The sequence below is a fragment of the Gymnoscopelus braueri genome (genome assembly GCF_963280865.1).
Source record: "Gymnoscopelus braueri genome assembly, chromosome: 3".
Classification (NCBI taxonomy): Eukaryota; Metazoa; Chordata; class Actinopteri; order Myctophiformes; family Myctophidae; genus Gymnoscopelus; species Gymnoscopelus braueri.
The window spans coordinates 50360453-50380373 of record NC_137612.1 but is presented as its reverse complement, the minus strand read 5'-3'; the positions used below and the strand labels follow the sequence as shown (position 1 = coordinate 50380373).

Here is a 19921-nt window from a genome sequence, read left to right as displayed (position 1 = left end):
TTTCTGTTTTATTTTGTTCCCCAATTATGAGTAAAATATTCTCAAAATACCCAGGTGAGCATCAGTGGGTACACAAATAGGCTCTATGCACAGCAGCCATATTGTCCAGCCATATTGTAAAGAAATCGGGCCCTCTTACTTCCTTCACAATGACGCTAATTAGATTACGTTCCATTTTGGTCAAATAGGGTGCTGATATTGTGCATGTTGGCTCTCTGAAAGGATTACTACTGCCACACCAGTGGGTCGGAAGTGAGGTCCAGGGACCCTTGTGGTGCTTTGAGGGGTTCCACTTCCAAATGGCCCCTTGTGGTTGTGTAATTATTCTGAGTGTACGAGTGCAACCAAATGGACCTGTGAGGATCCATTTGGTTCCATTTGAAAGAGACAGAACGAAAGAAAGAGACAGACAGACAGAGAGTTCTATTACAATATTGTAACTTACATTCATGCCAATAAGAGAAAGACACTGACATTATGTTCCTCTGAGGGAAGACCTTTCAAATTATGTCTCTACTGTTGCCTTTTGTGCTTGCCCTACTGTGTCTTTTGTGTTGTAGGCTATGGACAGGAGGTGGGGAGGTCTACAAAAATATAAAGGGAACAGGTTAATCAAGATGTGTCATCATGCCGGGCCCTTTAACAGGACTTGTTACAAGAGTCACAGTGTTACATTGTCATCCACTGATCCACCCTCTATAATAATAATAATAATAATAATAATAAACAAGATAAAATACGTAATACCTTTTCCACCTACAATATACAATATACACGTCTCTCCCTCTTTCTCTCTGTCTCAATTTCAATGTAACCAGCTGTGTTTACTATTTCAAGACAATCTTACAAAACTATAAAAAATAATTGCATTTTCTGTCTTCTGAAATAGTTATACATACATCCATATAGGAATGTATAACTGTCTGTCTGTCTGTAAGGCATGGGTTTCCGAGGCTAGTCTGTGTGTGATTTTACTTTCTCCCTTTTTAGTCCGTACATCTACATAAACGTTCAGATTTAAAGTATAAAGTGATTACCCCATGGCCACGGATGTTACAATTATGTATGGGCCCTCGGAAGTATCCGTATGTTCCGTATTGTTCAATACAAAGCATTTGAATCCGATCGATGGCCATTTTCTCATAGAGAATATAATGTATCAGAGTGCAATACACCTCTCAACCGATAGGACCACGTAGTCGAAAGCATACAGGGAAAATGCGGAGAAATGGCCACCGATCGGATTCAAATGCTTTTAATTGAACCATACGGAAGATACGGGTACTTCTGAGGGCCCGTACATTATAGTAACATCGGTGGCCATGGGGTAAACATTTTATATTTGAAATCTGAACGTTTATGTAGATGTGTGGATCAAAAAGGGAGAAAGTGCAAACACTATGTTGAAGTTCATCCATGACGGACCGTCTTTCTTGGCTCCATGGACCAAGGTAACCTCGCGTCACCAGGCTTTTCCACACGGCGGAAGCTCCAAGCTCTGCGTTTGACCACGTGGTTGGCTCTCCCCCGAGTACCCTCCCCCTTCTTCCGGGGTAAAAAAAATAAAATAAAAACATGGCCTGGGAGATGAGAGAGCTGTTTAATGAGAAAATAGACGCTCTTGCCGATGCTGTCGGCCAAACTGCCGAGACCACAGTGCTGCTCAGCCGTGAGATCTACAGTGGGATGTCGGCAACACTCCAGAGACTGCATAATGAAGGAGAGAAACCCCGAAGCCCGAAAGAATACAGGCTGCTGTACAAGTACCATCTGGTGGATGTTGATGGTGTGCAGAAGATCGCCAGGAGGGGTCTGGACACTCTGCTCGTGGCCCAAGAAGATTTGTTCGACGAGATCCACGAAGCCCACATCAAGACGGGACACGGGGGTCGTGACGTGACGAACAAAGAGCTGCGTCGGTCGTTCTATAATGTCACTTTGAGGTCCATTAACATTTACCTGGGACTGTGTGAGGAATGCCAGGACAAACGTTTTATGGTGAAACATTATAAGGTCAGGAAACTGTCCCATACAGTACTAACAGTAGCATATCACGGGGTCCACAGTCCACTTGTCCAGACCTGCCAACAATCCTCAATTTTGCAGGAGACTCCTGAATGTTTACCCTTTCTCCTGTAATTTCTGATTAAATCCCCTTATTTGTACAATATGTACAGCACATGGATACAGGATAGGTGGGTACCTCGATGTAAAATGGGCTAGTTTGTCCAAATTGTTAAATACAATATTTGAAAAATGGTCTTGAGTAAGGTAAAGTATACATGATGTGAACATGCACTGTACATCATTATCAGACTTAATTGTATCCTTTAACTTCTTGTTTATTCCCCAAAAGGACTGGATATACAGGTTTTGTAGCAATTGTAGAATTATTAGACCTTAATCGTGTAATGTTTAAGCATGGTATAATCATGCACACTTAGAAACATTTTCCAAATATTTTATTTTTTAACATTTCGGAAATAATAGCCAATTTTACATCGAGGGGCCCAAATGTCCTGTTACACACACATTGGCAGGTCCTCAACATGTGTATATATATACATACATACATACATACATACATACATACATACATACATACACGTGTGTGTGTGTGTGTGTGTGTCTCTCTCTCTCTCTCTCTCTACACACACACACACAGAGTTTGGACTGAATTGTCTTGAATGTGATCCTATAAAGAGAAATGCTAGAACTGGTTTTACTTGATATGTACCTTAGTGTGGGTGGGTGCAGTGTTTGCATTTGCAACTACAACCCCCCTCCCCTCCCACAAACTCACACACACACATCCACCAGCAGAAAATATTTTTTTACAGTCTAATGTTGGCAGGTGTGATCCCGTTGGGACAGTTTTCCTACATTTTATTGTAATACACGCACACGAAATAGCAAGTTTTTCCATCATAATCTTACTCTGAATATGCTGTGCCCGTTTCCAGGCTATTAAACGAAAGAGGCAGACTGTGTCACCAGCAATACAGCCACCATTGGCGGCTGTAGACCTATTGGCCGGTGGTCCACCTGCCAAGATGTCCAAGACAAAGACACGAGACAAGATGACCAGGACAGAGACGCGAGACAAGATGATCCAGACAGAGACACAGGGCAACATGATTCAGACATGGGACTTGGGAGGTGATCCTGCTGAAGATGGGTTCAGAGGAGATAAACATTCTATATGGGTTCAGACTGTGTCACCAACAATACAGCCACCAGCCGAGATGATCGGGATTCACCTAAAAACAGAGGACTTTGGAGGTGATCCTGTTAAAGAAGACTCAACCTACTCACCTTTTCCAAATCCGGAGGTGATTTATTCATTGTTAAAATAAGTGTTAAATGGCTCTATATTGTGATAGTAATCATTGCTGTAAGTATCAGTAACAGGGGTCTCCCCGTCTCTCCAGCTATTTAGTAAACAGAAAACCCATTGTCAGGTCAGGATAACAATTGTATCCAATCAGGAGAGTGAACTCATACATGGTACAGGTCACGTGAAATTGGATGTGATAACACAAATAAATAGCAGACAAAATTGCAATGGAACACTATAAAATTGAAACGGATAAATGTGCACTCTCTCTCTCTCCTGATTGGAAATTGTAAACCCACCTGAAAATGTATTTTCTGTTTATTAAAGAGCTGGAGAGACGGGGAGACACCTGTTACTGAACAGACACTCTATAGCAAGTCACAATATCGAGCGAAAACCTTGTTTTAACCAAAAAATATTACTTACCCTACCTTCAACCTACCTATACCTAATTTAGCTTTAAATGCATTGGATTACTAACATGTGTTTTTATTATGTTGGCAGACTGAAGAAATTGGCTTTGATGAAGAAAACCATGGAAGTCCTGTAACAGACACAATAACAATAGAACAGCTGCAAGCACAACTCGAATATGAACGCAGGTGTAGAATGTTGGCTGAGAAAGAACTGAGGGAGCTGAAAGGTTGGTTCATTGAATAACATCACTCATTTAATATTTAAATCACATCATACAATCACATCATTTGATTGTCTGTTCTTGTGGATTTTGGTTTATGATCTGAGAAATGACAGTAATGACATAAATATTTAAGCAATTATTACAAAATGTGTGTGTATATATTTTTTGTGTTATTCCAGAGATGATGAAGCTCATTCCAGAGATGAACACCCTCATGATGCAGATGAGGCACACATCACATGAACTCTGTGTTACTCTGGACCATGTCCGACATGGAAGTGATGCAGAAGTTCCAACACAGAGCAATGACAAATCCATCTAATGGCTCTTTTCGACTACAAGAACTATAAGCAAACCATGCCGTGCCGCGTAACGTATTTCATAGGTTCTGGACTTGTTTCCATGCGCTACCGGCTGGGTTTCAGATAAGCTCCTGGGTGTCAGATAAGCTCCTCAGAACCTAACGTGTGCCTTGCTCAGGTGGTAGTACTAGTGAAAATAGCTGATCTACCAGCTCCCAATGCGTGGCATTGGGAGCTGGTAGATTGAGTTTTCTCTTTTAAATTCTATTTATTTTCAAGGATGGTTCTGGTTATAATGGAAACAAACAAACAAAAACATCACAGCACCTAACGGATTCTGGTACGTTTCAGTTTATGGAAGGGGGAGCCTTTGTAGTGGCAAAGAGCCACAATTTACCCCTGAGACAAAAACGAGATTACCTCATCATATACCACAGGTTAGAGCACATATGCACAGGAGCGCCGATCTTGGATTACTTGTCTATAGTCACTTGACCAAATGAATATCGGAAGAGATTTACCTGTTCCAGGTCCAAGGTGGTGTCTGCCACCTTGGACCCCGGCCAGCTGCCTCTTGTCCCCTGGCAGAGAGACAAAATGCAGTTTCAATGTTCCGCTTGAGGTGACTGACCCCCTGTCTGGTAGCAGCTGGTACCCGGGCACGAGGAAAACTACTTAGGGTTAGGATTAACATGATAAAGTCCAATGAGGGAATCTTCTAATCATTTTGTAGTAGATGCCAAGAGAATGTTGCAGCAGCAAAGCTTAAAGCATGTTTCCCAAATTCACCCCCCCCTACGTTTATTTAATTTGAAACTTTTGCAGCATGCGGGACAGGCAGAGGTCCTCCTGTGTGAGACCACTTGAGCCAGGGCTGTACGGCGGCCAAGTTGTTGGTGAAAACCTGTGTACACTCAGTACGTTCACACGGTACATTTAGTGCGTGGCTCACTCAAAACAACACTCTTGACATCATGCCTTTTAAGGGCGGTGCTACCAAAACAGAGTTGTCCTGGGTCGACCTGTGGCTAAGGTTGTCACGATCATGACATTTTAGTTAACAATCAATTGTCACACAACTACATTTGATTGAACATTAAATTGTGTTTTTGGCATTGAACATTGGAACATATATAAATACAAATTACATTTGTTTGCCTTTTAGGCTTTGTAAACATAAATTGCACATGGCAGACAAGACAAATAAATATGCAAAACAATGACTAAATATTTGCGATCAAGTGGTTATGTAAAAATTGTGACAGGCCTAGTGGCTGTTAACTGTTCCAGCAGGAGACTGACCTGACTGCTTTCGGAGGACTCGCCACCTGGATTGCTGCAACACATTGCTGCAACACATTGTATTTCAAGCCAAGGACTCCTTAGCTGAGACAGAGATGAAGCAGGGACCCCCCACTACCTATTGTGTTACAGATTAAACTTTTTCATAGATTTCACAGATAGCTTCATAAACTTCTATGACAGCACTATCATCAGTGTTGTGTAAAATCATGTGTTGTGTTTGTTTACACATTATCATTACTATTAAAACCCCTTTTCGGCAGGAACCCCTATTTGTAACTATACCTTTCAGGACGGGAACCCCTTTTGGGGTTCTTGTGGCTATGTATTGTATATAGCAACATACATTTGTTGTAATTTTTGAATAAATATTTGAAGTTTTTCAGAAAACAGGATTTAGAAGGCGTTTTTAGAATCGGCCTCAGGTGTAAATGGGTAATGGTTTTGGACATACAAGTTTTCTACCCGACGGTGAAAATATGCTCGTCCACCCAACTCCCATTGACATCAATGCATTCCATCACTAAACTTTGATAGTGGAGGTTGGAGGATGTATCGGTTCCTTCATATTTAACCTTGCCAGTGGAGGAAAAAGCACTATTGTTTTACTAAGTAAAAGTATCAATACTTCTATGTAGAAATACTCTGTTACAAGTAAAGGTCCGGAATTCAAAATTGACTTGAGTGAAAGTACAAAAGTATTGGTTGCAAAATGTACTTAAAGTACCAAAAGTAGAAAGTACTCATTAGGCAGAATGTCCCATTTCACATGTTTTCAAATGTATAAAATGTATTAAATTCTTTTGAAAATAGCAGATCTACAATGCAACGCATTGTGAGCTTGTAGATCGGCTATTTTCAAATGGCCGAAATGTAGGCCTATATAGGACTGTAGTGGGTAATGTATGTTTTGTAATAATCAAAATCTACAAAGTAACTAGTAACTAAAGTTTTCAAATAATTGTAGTGGAGTATACGTATAACATTTCCCTCTGAGATGTAGTGGAGTAGAAGTAAAAGTACTGAGAATTGGAAATACTCCAGTAAAGTAAAAAAAAATACCTTAAAATTGTTAAATACCTTAAAAGTTACTTTGCACCACTGAACCTTGCTAAAAAGGTTTTTCATTACAACTTTGGGAGCTATAGACCAATTATTTGTTTACTATAACATTGAGACTGGATCCACTGTGATTGTTTCATGCAATCAATTCTCAACCTGTTTTGGAGTGCGCACCCCAACCCCCTCTTGTGTGTTGGCTAGTGAGGCGCGCCCTAGCAAGACCTCAGACCTGACAGATAGGAGCCAGTATAAAGTTGTCTGTTAAGGGGTCTTTTGCTTTGCCACTACAGGGTGTATGTTTTTGTTGAAAACATATTGGGAGTGACTTTTAGAGGGTTATATTTGGTGGTTTAACATTGTTTTTGTTGAAAACATATTGGGAGTGAGTCGAGTGACGGACAATACACTGGTGAGAAAATAAATGCCAGCCAAAGACAAAGTACTGGATGTCTTTTTGTTTTAATGAGCACACACCTCTAATCCATCCAGCAGCCAATTAGCATCTGACTTTCACTCCATACAAATTGGGAAACGTCACGGCCTTTTCACATAAACATAGATTAACTCTACATTAGTCCTCCAGAGAGACTGTGTCACCAACACTACAGCCACCAAACAAGATGATCCAGATCAACCCACAAACAGAAGACTTTGGAGGAGGAGATCCTAACCCTATTGAAGATGTCTCCAGAGAACCTGAAGATCCAACCTACTCCCCTACTCATTTAGCAAATCACGAGGTGAATGAAATATATTAATTGTAATTATATTACATTATATGATATTTAAAGGTAGTGCAAGTTTAAAAAAAATCTTTAGGGTTCACCTAGACACCTTGGATTATTTACTAACGTGCTTTTATCACTTGGGGAAGAATGAAGAAATTGGCTTTGGATTTCTTGTTCTTTTTGTTTGTTTTTAATCATTGTTGTGAAAGCTTTGGCTTTTCGTATTTGTTTATAAAGAAAGAATTACGCAACATCATAAGACGTTACGGTTCTCAATATAATATGAAAAGATGTTTATCTTAGTAAGCATAGATCACAAACATGGACACAAATGAGTTTCATTCAACCACACTAGTATGAGCTTTACAACCACGCCCTGCTGTGAGTGTTGCCAGACTTTGTGAGAGAAATAAGCAGCCAGGTGACAGGTCTAAGAAAACAAGCCCAAAAGAAGCGACTAGGCCACTATGAGCGCTTGAAAATAGCAGATCTACAAGCTGACATGTCGTGATGCGACGCGTTGTGAGCTTGTAGATCGGATATTTAAAAAAAATCTTGAAAAAAATGTGGAATATTTGGAAGATATTTGAAACATTCTAATAGTAACAACACAAATCTGGTACGGGGGGCTCCCTTGCAGAAAACATTTTCAAATTGTGTTTAGGGTGGGGACAATATTGATTTAATTAATTACATATTATATTAATTTGCAGGTCCCTGACATATAAATATTTGAGAACCACTGGTTAAAATAATTTAGAAATTGTGAAACAAGCCCACATAAGCAACTACACTTTAGAAACGAGCCCAAAAAAACGCAACCCGCAACCACCAATATTTACAAGCGACTTCATAGAAGAATAAGCCTAATTAGCTTATAATAAGCGGACATGGCAACACCGACAGTCCCGTCTTCTCTTCAAACCCAGGCGTTTAATTGGACGAGGAGGAACGGCACGTGAAATACGATTGGTCAGAAAACCTAGGACGGGGCCGAACCGGAAACCGGTACAGCGGCGAAACGTTTCCCCAGGAGATCAACGTATTTGCCACTTGTGTTCCGCACATAATAGTACAAATAAAAAACCACACCGCACGTTTACTCGACACAAACGTGTCCCACGTGTACCCAAATATACATGACACATCACCGTCCACCCGTCCCCTTGGCCGGGAACATCCCGCGTCCGTCACAGAACGCATTTGAGAGCATAGGATCCATGTACGCGCACTACTGCAGTAGTACTAGTACTACTTCCTCTATACTACGCAGTACTTCCATTTGTACAGCGTCTCTGTTGTTGTCTTTTGTCCTCAAGTCGCGGTCGCGTCCTCATAGCATTGTGTCGAAAACCACTAGAACAAGTCAAGGTGAGAATCTTATATATGCAAGAGAAAGAAGAAGAAAAAGAAAAACATCATATTTGATTTACAGTTGTGTTTTGAGAGTGTTCATTGAAAGGCAAGTGGAGGTAGAAACGGGGGGGAGGGTTTATATTTAGACCCTGGGGGGGGGGGGTATGGAGGATGATGCACTAGGAACTTTTCTCATACAAACACAACATAGACGAGAAAAAACATTTCCTGATGATTCATTCATGTGCCTTATAGCAGCAATACCAGTCATCATGAAACGCAACATAACATTAGGTGGGGAGAATAATAATGAAATAACATAGACTCAGTCTGACCCCAGCCATTTGCACTTGGTCTCACTGAGTTAAAACAATGTATATTACAGTTGTTTTAAGAGTGTTAAAGAGGGGGGGGTATGGAGGATGATGCACTAGGACACTGGACAGTGGTTCTCAAACTTTTTCGTAAGGACCCCCAAATTGATAATATTTGGCCGTGGACCCCATCTGAAAACAAAATCTGCCAGGGACCCCCCTGGAAGAGAAGATTTACCATTTAAAAAAAAAGCTCGCTGTGAGCTTGTACATCTGCTATTTTTGAATAGCCAACGTTAAATGGATAAAGAGGTTAAAACTGATTGTGATGCTATGATAACTTCTTCTGCTGGGGACCCCCTGGAACCCCCCCTCAAGGACCCCTGGGGGTCCCCGGACTCCACTTTGAGAACCAATGCACTACGAACTTTTGTCATACAAACGCAACATAGACAAGACAAACAGTTACTGATTATCCATGAGGGGGTAATTCATGTGCCTTAGCAGCAATACCAGTAAGCATGAAACAGCATGAAATTATGTCTAATAGTAGAGAGATAAGATTAGAATAAGGTGGGACAATAATAATTTAACACAATGTATATTGTATTAATAAGTATATGTCTATTACCAGTAAATAAGTATATGTCTATTACCAGTAAATATGAACATACTACATTAGCCACAAGCAACTCTTAGATCCTATTTTTAATATCTGGAATCTAGAGATGCAATACCAACCCTTGACAGCCCATTCATACAAACAGAAGAGTTTGTTTGTATTAAACAACGTTAAACTCACCAACATTGCAGCCGTACGGAAAGCTTGAATTATCCTCTTTCTATCTGCAACTGTTTTTGTTTCATAAAAATCCACCATAGACATGTTATGAGCTACTTTCTGTCAATAAATTCCGTGCAGGTGATTATTTTTTGAAGTGTTGTAGTTTGGAAGCGCTCGTTGGAAATCACTGAACAGTCCTGTGTACCACCTGTTTCTAAATGTAACATAATGCAGGAGGCAGCAGGACCTTGAGTTATTGAAAACGAGCGCCTTCGCACTCTGACACTTAATAAATAATCACCTGCACAGAATTTATTAATAGAAAGTAGCTCATATCATATCTGTCATTTTTATGAAACAAAAACTTTGCCGATAGAAAGAGGATAATTCAAGCTTTCCGTACATCTGCAATGTTGGTGAATTTAACTTTGTTTAATACAATCAGATAGGACCTTTCTGTTTGGATTAATGGGCTGTAAAGGGTTGGTTTTCCAACTCTAGATTCCAGATATTAAAAATAGGATCTAAGAGTATGAATGGATATACGATACTGATGATATGAACGCTCAGTGTCAGCTGGCCTACAACAGTGGGTATATGGATGATAATGTACATTCTTATCAGCTTTGAATATAATGAACACATGGACATCTATCAACAATTAACCCATTAAGACCTGAGGCCGATTCTACAAAATGTCTTCTAAATCCTAACTGTTTTTTGAAAAAAAGCGTATGTTATATGTCAGTGGTTCTCAAACGTTTTCATGTCAAGGACCCCAAGATATATATGTATTTGGCCGCGGACCCCCATCTAAAAATATTTAGTTCCAGGGACTGAGATTTGAGTTACAAATGTTCGCTTAAGAAATATATATATTCAAAGATTTGCACAAATCTTCACGATTTAAAAAAAATAGCAGAACTACAAGCTCATAGTGCGGCACTCGATGCCGAGTGCCGCGCTATGACCTTGTAGATCTACTATTTTTGAATAGATATGCTACTAGTAGATCTGCTATTTTTGAGTAGAAATGTAAAATAATGCTTTTTAGCTCAAATCTAAAAATGACACAGATGCGGTCTTAATGGGTTAAACTTGTACAGCAGTTAATTTCTTAACGAGCATCTGTAATGGTTCTGTAGTGTACATCCCAGTAGTCTCATGTGTGAAGGTGCCAGGGTCTCAAGCAGGAGTAATTTTGTCCAAGAACAGAATCGAATGTATAGGGTAAAGGCTGTTAAATTTAAAACGAAGACACCCATCTCTTTTCCAGACTAGCACACCTATGCCACCCAAGAGGCAGGCTGTGTCACCAACAATACAGCCACCAGCCAAGATGATCAAGATCAACCCACAAACACACGACTTTGGAGGCGATCCTAACCCTGTTGAAGATGGCTTCACGCATCTTGAAGATCCAATCTACTCCCCTACTCATTTTGCAAATCACGAGGTGAAATATTATATTTAACTTATTCTATATTCTATATAACTGAACTATATTGTATTTAACCCTTTAAGGCCGGGAAGGGAACGCATGTGTGTCATTTTGAGATTTCTTTGGCTATTCTAAAATAGCAGATATACAAGCTCATAGTGCGGCACTGAGTGCCGCGCTATGAGCTTGTAGATCTGCTATTTTTTTAAATATCGTGATTCTTTTTTTTGTAAATCTTTTATATACATTTTTAACTCAAATCTCTGCTTCTGGGGGTCCCTGGAACAACCTATTTTTAGATGGGAGAGGGTCCGCGGACAAATACATATTATTTTGGGGCTCCTTGACATGAAAAAAGTTTGAAAACCATTGATAATATAGCAACATAAGTAAAAAATCTATTAAAAAAAACTTTAGAAAAAAAAAACTGTTAGGATTTAGAAGACATTTGTAAAATCCCCAGAAGCAAAGATTTGAGTTAAACACTTTCGCTTTAAAAAAGTATATATGTATTCAAACTAAAGATTTGCGCACATTTTCACGATAAAAAAAAAAAATGGCAGATCTACAAGCGCGCTTGTATATCTGCTATTTTTGAATAGCCAAAGAAATCTAAAAATGACACACCGTTCCCGGTCTTAATGGGTTGAAGGTAGTGCAAGTGATAACATGTATTTATTTTAAACGGGGGTCTCAACTCAATTGTGTGTCCTCACTTCTTTGGGTCATCACTTAAAATGCCACTTGTATATCCTGTATGAGTTCTCTCTCCTGATTGGATCAAATTGGTATCCCGACCTGAAAATGCAATTTCTGTTTACTAAAGCCCTGGAGACACGGGGAGACCCCTAGTTACTGAACAAACACTCTATAACAATGATTACTATCAGAATATAGAGCTATTTAACACTTATTTGAACAAAGAAATATCACTTACTGCCCTTTTTAAATACCTTTGCCTGACATGTTTTTCCTCCTTGTGCAGACTGACGAAATCGGCTTTGAAGAAAATTGTGGAAGTCCTGGAATCAGAACAGACACAATAAGTCTTCTGATGAAAATAGAACAGCTGCAAGCAGAACTCAAATATGAACGCAGATGTAGAATCTTGGCAGAGAAAGAACTGAGGGAGCTGAAGGGTGAGTGGATGGTGCAATATCACTCAAATGTCCTTTATAAAAATCACTTTATACAAGCATATACTCAAAACTACCACTGTGTGTGTTTTTTTTATTGATTGAATACTTTATTAACGTGTTTATTAACAGTACAGGTAGAAAAGTCAAAGGTTATGCTAACGGGATAACACAAAAATCCCCATGGGCTTGTTTCCATTGTGGTCCTTTGTACTCAATTCAACCGTAATACAGACACTACAATACAATACAAAATATACTACAAAACGTATTGGAATAAAGATAAGTAGAATAATTTGGTATATTTACAGAGAAAGTAGGAATGGGGCGGGAGGGGATCAGGGGATTCCAAGGTGTTCAAGGAGTTAAACTATGTTCACTTGTATTTTGGACGAAAGGAATTATTTTAGGTTAGTTTTGAGTTTGGGCAGGGAGTCAAGCTCCTTTTTGTCTTCTGGTAGGTCGTTCCACTTTTGGTGGCAGCATAGTAGAATGCATTTTTTTTTTAGCCGAATTTTGGGGGAACGAGGTCAGTTCAACTCCTTCTGGTGTTTGCTGCCCATTTGCACGTTATTCTTGAATGATTGTGTTCTTGTTTTGAGGTTTGAATGGAAATTTATCATGAATATTTAACCCATTAAGACCTGGAACGCATCTATGTCGCTTTTTGATTTGAGCTAAAAATCATTATTTTGCACTTTGGCTATTTTAGAAAAATCGTGAAAATGTGTGCAAATTTTTGAATAATTTAAAGCGAACATTTTTAACTAAAATCTTTGCTTCTGGGGGGTCCCTGGAACAACATATTTTGAGATGGGGTCGGCGGCCAAATACATATAATTTTGGGGGTCCTTGACATGAAAAGGTTTGAGCACCACTGATATAGAAACATAAGTTTTTCAGAATACTGTTGGGATTTAGAAGACATTTGTAGAATCGGCTTCAGGTCTTAATGGGTTAAACATTCTTTAAAAACATGTCAAAAGAGTGATGTTACAAATGTGTTTTATATTTGATTCCAGACATGAACACCCTCATGATGCAGATGAGGCACACGGCACAGGAGCTCCGTGTTACTCTGGACCATGTCCGGCATGGCAGTGACGGAGAACTTCCAACACAGAGCAACGAAGAGTCCATCTCATTTATTACTGAAAATGAGATGGAAACGAGATTATCTCATCATATACCAGAGGTCAGTGCATGTTTCTCAGAACGGTAGCATTTATCTTGGATTACTTGCCGAGTCACGTGAGAACACTTATACAGTATTACCTGACATTTTGACTGTTCTCAGATCCAATCAGACTTGTTTAAACCACTGTAAAGGGGAATTTCATATTTAGCCCGATGGCAAATTCAACAACAAGCCAAAAAAAAAAGGCTAGGGGGTCTTCAGAGTTACTACAGGGGTCGTCAAATACTTGTGTGATCAGGGGTGCCGCCAAATCGCCAAATTTTACATTAACCACTTGAACCCTAGCATCCAAATTCTGGGGGTGGGGGACATTTGCTGAAAATAGCCGATCTACAAGCAGCGTGACACGTTGTGAGCTTGTAGATCGGCTATTTATGGTGTTGAGGGGAAAAGAGCAGACTACATACAGAGCCAAAGGTCAAGGGTGGTTAAATGTCTGCAAATACACATTAACATAATTAAGAAAAGATGTATACAATATGTAGCTTCAACTCTCTCTCAGCTAAGGGGTTATTATTAGTCTGAAAAAAATTTAAGACCCCTGCTTTGCACAAGACATTGAGTATTAAGACGCAAGCAAAAGAAACTCATCATTTAAGGACATTGAATACGATAAGAAAAAAAAATACTCAAGAGTTAAGAGAATAGAATGAGTTAAAATAAAAGATAGAAATGTCAGGATAAATACCAAGTAATGAATAAAAAAACAAATAAGAATCGGTGGTAAAAGAACAGAGTCGTAGCAGACCTGCAGTTTTCTGAAAGTTCATGCTTCAACACGACATTTCATTTAGACTGTAGACCGTGGTGCGTCCATCTTTGTCGAGTGTCTATACAATCACAATTGGCCTGTGTTCGGGGGCGAGGAGGGTGATAATTGTGACTGCATGTATTCCTACGGGCTGGGGCGGGCACCTGTCAGCAGGGAGTGTTGGGCGAGAGGAGTAGGACAGAGGCTCTTCGCCCCCCCCCTGGTGGGCTGGCAGGTGAGTCAGAAGCATACAATTGCAGTGACAACACACACAGAAATGTGTGTGGGGTGGAAATAATTGGCATAACGACTAAATTGGGGAGAAAAGAAGGGGTAAAAAGGAAAGAAAATGTGTAATTACCTAGTCCCTGTCCTTTAACTCATTCACTGCCATTCACTAAATAGCCCAAAAGTCAGGATTTAGAGATTTTCTTACCTATTTCAAGTAGTCACAGAATATTTATCTCCAGTATGATCGATCCGCTGATGGTTGCTAATCATCAAAAAAAAAATGGCATCACGATTCCCGTTCGCTTGTTAAACCCAGTTGAAAATAGCATATTTCGCTCAAAAATACATAGTAAAACACAGGAGCCGATAATATTTCCGTAATACTTTAACCAGGAAGTGAATGGAGCAGTAAATCTTTGGATTGCGTTATCTCCTGGTCCTTTGTGAAAAAAGACGTCATTGGCGCTGTGGGCTTACAAAAAGACGTCATTGGCAGGGAATGAGTTAACCCATTTAGACCTGAGGCCGATTCTAAAAATCCTGACCTAAGTTTTCAGAAAAACTTCAAATATTTATTCAAAAATTACAAAAAATGTATGTTGCTGTATACTGTACATGGCAACAGGAACCCCAAAAGGGGTTCCCGTCCTGAAAGGTATAGCTACAAAAAGGGGTTCCGCCCAAAATGGCTTAAGTTGGATGCAAACCAATTTAGTACTACGCCAGAAAGTACCACCCAGGGAATTTTCAGTACGTATGTGTTCATGAAACTTAAACGTTTTTCTTTTCATTCCCAGGATGACGACGAGAACTTTGTGCATCTCGCAGACAGTCTCAAAGTCCCAAGGAATCTATATGAGCGAATCTCGCAGATCACAGACTACAGAAAATATGTTTCAGCCCTGCTGATGATGCTGTTTGACAGGGAAACCCTGGCCACACATTCTCTACAAGGCCGTCGGACAAACGTCACGTCAGAAGATTCCCAAAAGCCTCAGCTCCCACCGGACACCTTGAGAAGTCTTATTGGTAAGTAACCCTGTGGCCCATACTGTAGGTCAGGAGCCTATCTCCTGTTTCTGTAACGTGAGGCAGCTTGATGTACAAGTACAACCCCTGGACATGACGATAGTGTGTCGCATGGTGCAGAAGCATGCACAAACCCTGGACATACCGCTAGTTTACATACATGGGCAACTGGTGGCCCGGCCACCACCTTCACTTAATGTGGCCCGCAGGTTAAGTGCCAATGAAATAAAAAAATAATTGTGCCAGCAATTTTTCAATTTTCTTATACCTTTTTCAAGTAGTCACAGAATATTTACCTCCAGTATAATCGATCCCCTGATGGGTGCTAATCACTGAGGGTTGCACTTTGTGGTTTCACAAATTTTGTTGACATTAATTGTCTGCCTTTTGAAAATAACATAATAACATTGAAAAAAAAAGTGCTCAGGAGCCGAGATGCAGCCCTTTTCAGTAATAAGAAACAAGAAGTGAATGGAGCAGCAAATCTTCAAATGATGATATCTTGGGTTCTGAACGTTTAAAAAAAAAACGTCAAACACGTCATTGGCACGTTCCGCCATTGCGGTAAAACACGTGAAACACGTCAATGGCACTTAATGAGTTAATATTGGAATACTGATATATTATTGATTTCAGCTGTTACAATTCCAAACATGACATGCTTTAATTACTTCAGTCTATAGTAGTAGCTTAATGACTAGAATTACAATTCTATTGTCTTTTTTATGACCAATGTATTTCTATTTAAGTTCATAAAGTTAACATAAGTATAACTAAATGCACTTGAAATTAAATAAAAATGTTACTTTTCAGAATTCCAATTAAAAAATGGTAAAAAAAAAAATCAGGATTCCAAAAAGAAGCAAAAATAGAAGATCTACAAGCTCAAAACGCGTCGGCGGCTATTTTTGCTACTTTTGTGTGACAGAATGGTGAAGTACAGGATTAATTTATGAAAAAAGTTAAAATACGGAGATAAGAGGTTTCTGCCCGACAGTACCGGTATATGCAATGTGGCCCTCTGGAGTGAGTGTGGAAATATAGTGGCCCACCCCTGCGCTAGTATGTCGCAGGGGCGTGCTTTCGGATCCAACCGCACTTGTGTGTCACTGCACACTAAGCGCAGTTATAACGAGGCGATGATTTTTCTATGCACCACATATCTGGAACAAACTCTTAGAAAACTAATCCTATATGCCATTTTAGAATGCGTTTCCTTTGCTTGATGTTTTGTGTTAAGCACATTGAGCATGTGCTATAAAAATAAACTCGCCTTGCCTTCTAAGCGAGGTAGATTTTTCAGTGCGAATGCATTTATAATAAGATAATAAGTATTTGCCACCCAACTCGAAGGCTAATAATGATGTGCCATCCAGCTTGTAATAGGCTCTTTTAAAGGACCATGAAAGAAAAGAGTCTTTTAAAAGTGTTCTGTTCGACCTGATGGCAGACACCATTGGACAGTTTCCCTACCTAAATGGTGTGAAATGTATTTCTCCTGCCTTGTGACTGTTTGCACTTTGACTTAATTTTGAAGTGCAAACGTTTAAAAGTTGTTGTTTTTTTGTTTATATGGGATGGGATTGATAGTTGTGTTTTATGTTGTGTACATTTACAACTTGTCCTGCTGCTTGTCCCGAGCGCTATGAGCTTTTATATCTGCTATTTTTTAATAGCCAAAGTGTAAAATAATGCATTTTAGCTCAAATAAAAAAATGACACTGATGCGTTCCAGGTCTTAAAGGGTTAAGGTATTGGTTTATCTTTCATATTAATTAGCATGTCCATAGTCCTTTCACATATTAACTTCTTAGGTTATCTTTCAAATTAATTGGCATGCATCTTTCTTCCTAATCAGACATGGCGTCTAGCATTTTGTTTTATAATGCAATTTGGGGTCATGGCTGGGAGGGCCGACTTGGAAGGAGGTTCAGACATGTTAAGCAGTTCCAGGGGTGGGGTTTTGACAACCCTGACACAAGTGCGGTTGGATCCAAAAGCACGCGTCGCAGGGGCTTACCTCCAATCCAACCCTTGGTACCGAGTGTCAAGCTGGGCGCTGGGTTCCATTTTTATAGTCGTTGGTTTGACTCGGCCTGGGGATTGTATCCCGACCGATCTCAGGTCGGACACTCTAACCACAAGGCTACTGAGTTTTGTTATTGGTACTGTACATCGTCAAAGTATCGTATAAAGTCACTATACCAACTTTGATGGGGCAGTATTGCTTTGTTTTAAAAATGTAAGGTTTTCTTCATTTCCTGAAAAACTTATATTTTATTTTGGAGTTAGCTGGTTGCTGCTGGACAGCAGAGATATAAAAAACGATCGCTTTATGACTGTAATGTATTTACACATGTCCCCTCAGTGCCTGGTAGCTCTGTTGCTGTATGTATTTGAATGTATTTGAAAAATGCAAAACCATGATTGAGCTTTTGACTGCATGCTTCTTTTCTTTCCAGATCACGTGGGGTTGAAATTCGGCGTGGATATCGGCCAAGTCAAAACAGCAATCCGGACAAAACTGAATAATGAGGACAAATTATTAAAGAAACGAATTTCGGGAATCGTTAAACCTGAACCTGGCCTCAAGATTTCCATGCCATCGATTCAGTGGTAGAAAATAATTGGTATCGTTTATTGATGCTGGTTATTTTTCTTTGCCATGTCCTATTTGGTCGTCAGTATTGTATGGCAGGTAGCTACTGTATTGGTAGCATGTGTTTTTATAGGACTTATTTAGTACATTTGATATTGAAATATCGGTTTAATCATTTGAAATGTATGATTCGTTGAATATTTTACAGCTTTAACTCTTGTCTTATTTCATGTTACAGCTGTGTTGTCGTCCACACTTAGAACAGGAGAGAAGGAATGTTTTCTGTTTCAGTTTAAACATTTAGATTTGCTGGCTTTTAATTAGGACGAAGTCATCGTATCGAAAAGTAATTACAATTTGGATCTTAATATAGGAATTATGTTGGTCTTTATAACTATTGATCAGGCAAAAAAACATACACAATTTGTATTAAAATTGACGTAGTCTAGAATATAACCTGTAATTCACAGCCGTTTGTGCGTTCACACTAAAGTGCTACTGTACTTCAAAGTATTTAAATTGTGTTGTTGCAAAGTAGGATTGAAGATGCACTTCCTGCATCTACAATATCTGTCACATCACTTGTTTGTTTGGTGTGTTATTGCCTTAAGAGCCAATAAACTGTTTCAGGTTATCCTGTAATTTGTGTTAGTTTCTTTTTATATAATTATGTTCATTTGTACGATTTAGCATTTCAGTATTTGCTCAGAATAAATGTGGGGTAATTTTTCCAACAACCAACAGAGGTCAGTGCAGAGCTGCAAATGTTTTTTTTTTTGTTAGAGCTTTTTGCATTATACACAGAACAGAACAAAGTGGAGTAGCATACTCCAAAACCCACCCACCCCTCAGACCTGTAGGGACAAGACAAGAGCAAAACATACATGGTGTAGATAGAATATTTAATATTAAAAAAAGAAAAAACATACAGACACACACACATGATAAAAAAAATCCACAAATGCCAAAAAAAAGTATAACTTTTGTTTTGTTTATTTGCACATTTAAAAACAACAAATTTGTAACAACGGCATAATATTGCGTTGTGCTGTGCAGGTGAGATTTAGAAAACCCTGTGGCGTTTATAAAGTTAATCTCACCTACGTACAACTGTTGATCCACTCTAAAAAGATGGAGATTTTAAAACCATTGATTGGGCTTGTATTACTTGTATAAGAGACAAATAACATTCAAAATGCATGTGTTTTCACTCAAAAGTCCTAGGTGTGCACCAGCAATTTATAAGAACACACATTCTATTACAGAATGTAAGATCAGTTAACTTAACCACATGAGCCCTATTCTGGGCATGTCATAATAAGCGAACATTCTCTCCGCACCAAAGAGATTTGGTGTGGAGGGAAAGAAGAGAGGGCCCCTGGGGGACTCCGGTCAACACTGTATTTGGGGTTCAAGTTTAAACCTGCATTCACATACTGTACTGAATGTCTTTATTTTCTTTGGTCCCGTGAGGGGCCTGGAGAGACAAGAGAACAGAGGAGTGTGTGTGTGTTTGTGCATGTGTGTGTCACCATATTGTACAATGTGTGACAGTCACGACCACATACTGTTAGGTGTGTGTGTGTGTGTGTGTGTGTGTGTGTGTGTGTGTGTGTGTGTGTGTGTGTGTGTGTGTGTGTGTGTGTGTGTGTGTGTGTGTGTGTGTGTGTGTGTGTGTGTGTGTGTGTGTGTGTGTGTGTGTGTGCGTGCG

The 19921-nt window shown here is 39.5% G+C and overlaps 2 protein-coding genes across 3 annotated transcripts; both read left to right on the top strand.

Annotated features, from left to right (window-relative positions):
• Positions 1-1563: 1563 nt before the first annotated feature.
• On the top strand, positions 1564-6778 carry LOC308081665 (uncharacterized protein). 2 transcript variants are annotated; one of them, XR_013932887.1, is made up of 5 exons: positions 1564-2013; positions 2964-3332; positions 3842-3980; positions 4157-4457; positions 4515-6778. XR_013932887.1 is itself a non-coding variant. In XM_080423247.1 (4 exons), exons 1-4 carry the CDS (start codon positions 1576-1578, stop codon positions 4297-4299), a joined length of 1089 nt encoding a protein of 362 aa, XP_080279373.1. In that variant the 5' UTR covers positions 1564-1575; the 3' UTR covers positions 4300-6778. The 2 variants fall into 2 exon arrangements, 1 of the variants encoding a protein (XP_080279373.1); XM_080423247.1 differs by having other exon boundaries at positions 4157-6778.
• Positions 6779-7263: 485 nt separating this feature from the next.
• LOC308082023 (uncharacterized protein) lies at positions 7264-18822 on the top strand (the record flags this gene model as incomplete). Its single annotated transcript, XM_080423631.1, has 6 exons — positions 7264-7383; positions 11102-11281; positions 12252-12405; positions 13425-13597; positions 15380-15611; positions 18074-18822. The coding sequence occupies 6 exons, from the start codon at positions 7264-7266 to the stop codon at positions 18229-18231; spliced, it is 1017 nt and encodes a 338-aa protein (XP_080279757.1). The 3' UTR covers positions 18232-18822.
• Positions 18823-19921: the final 1099 nt, after the last annotated feature.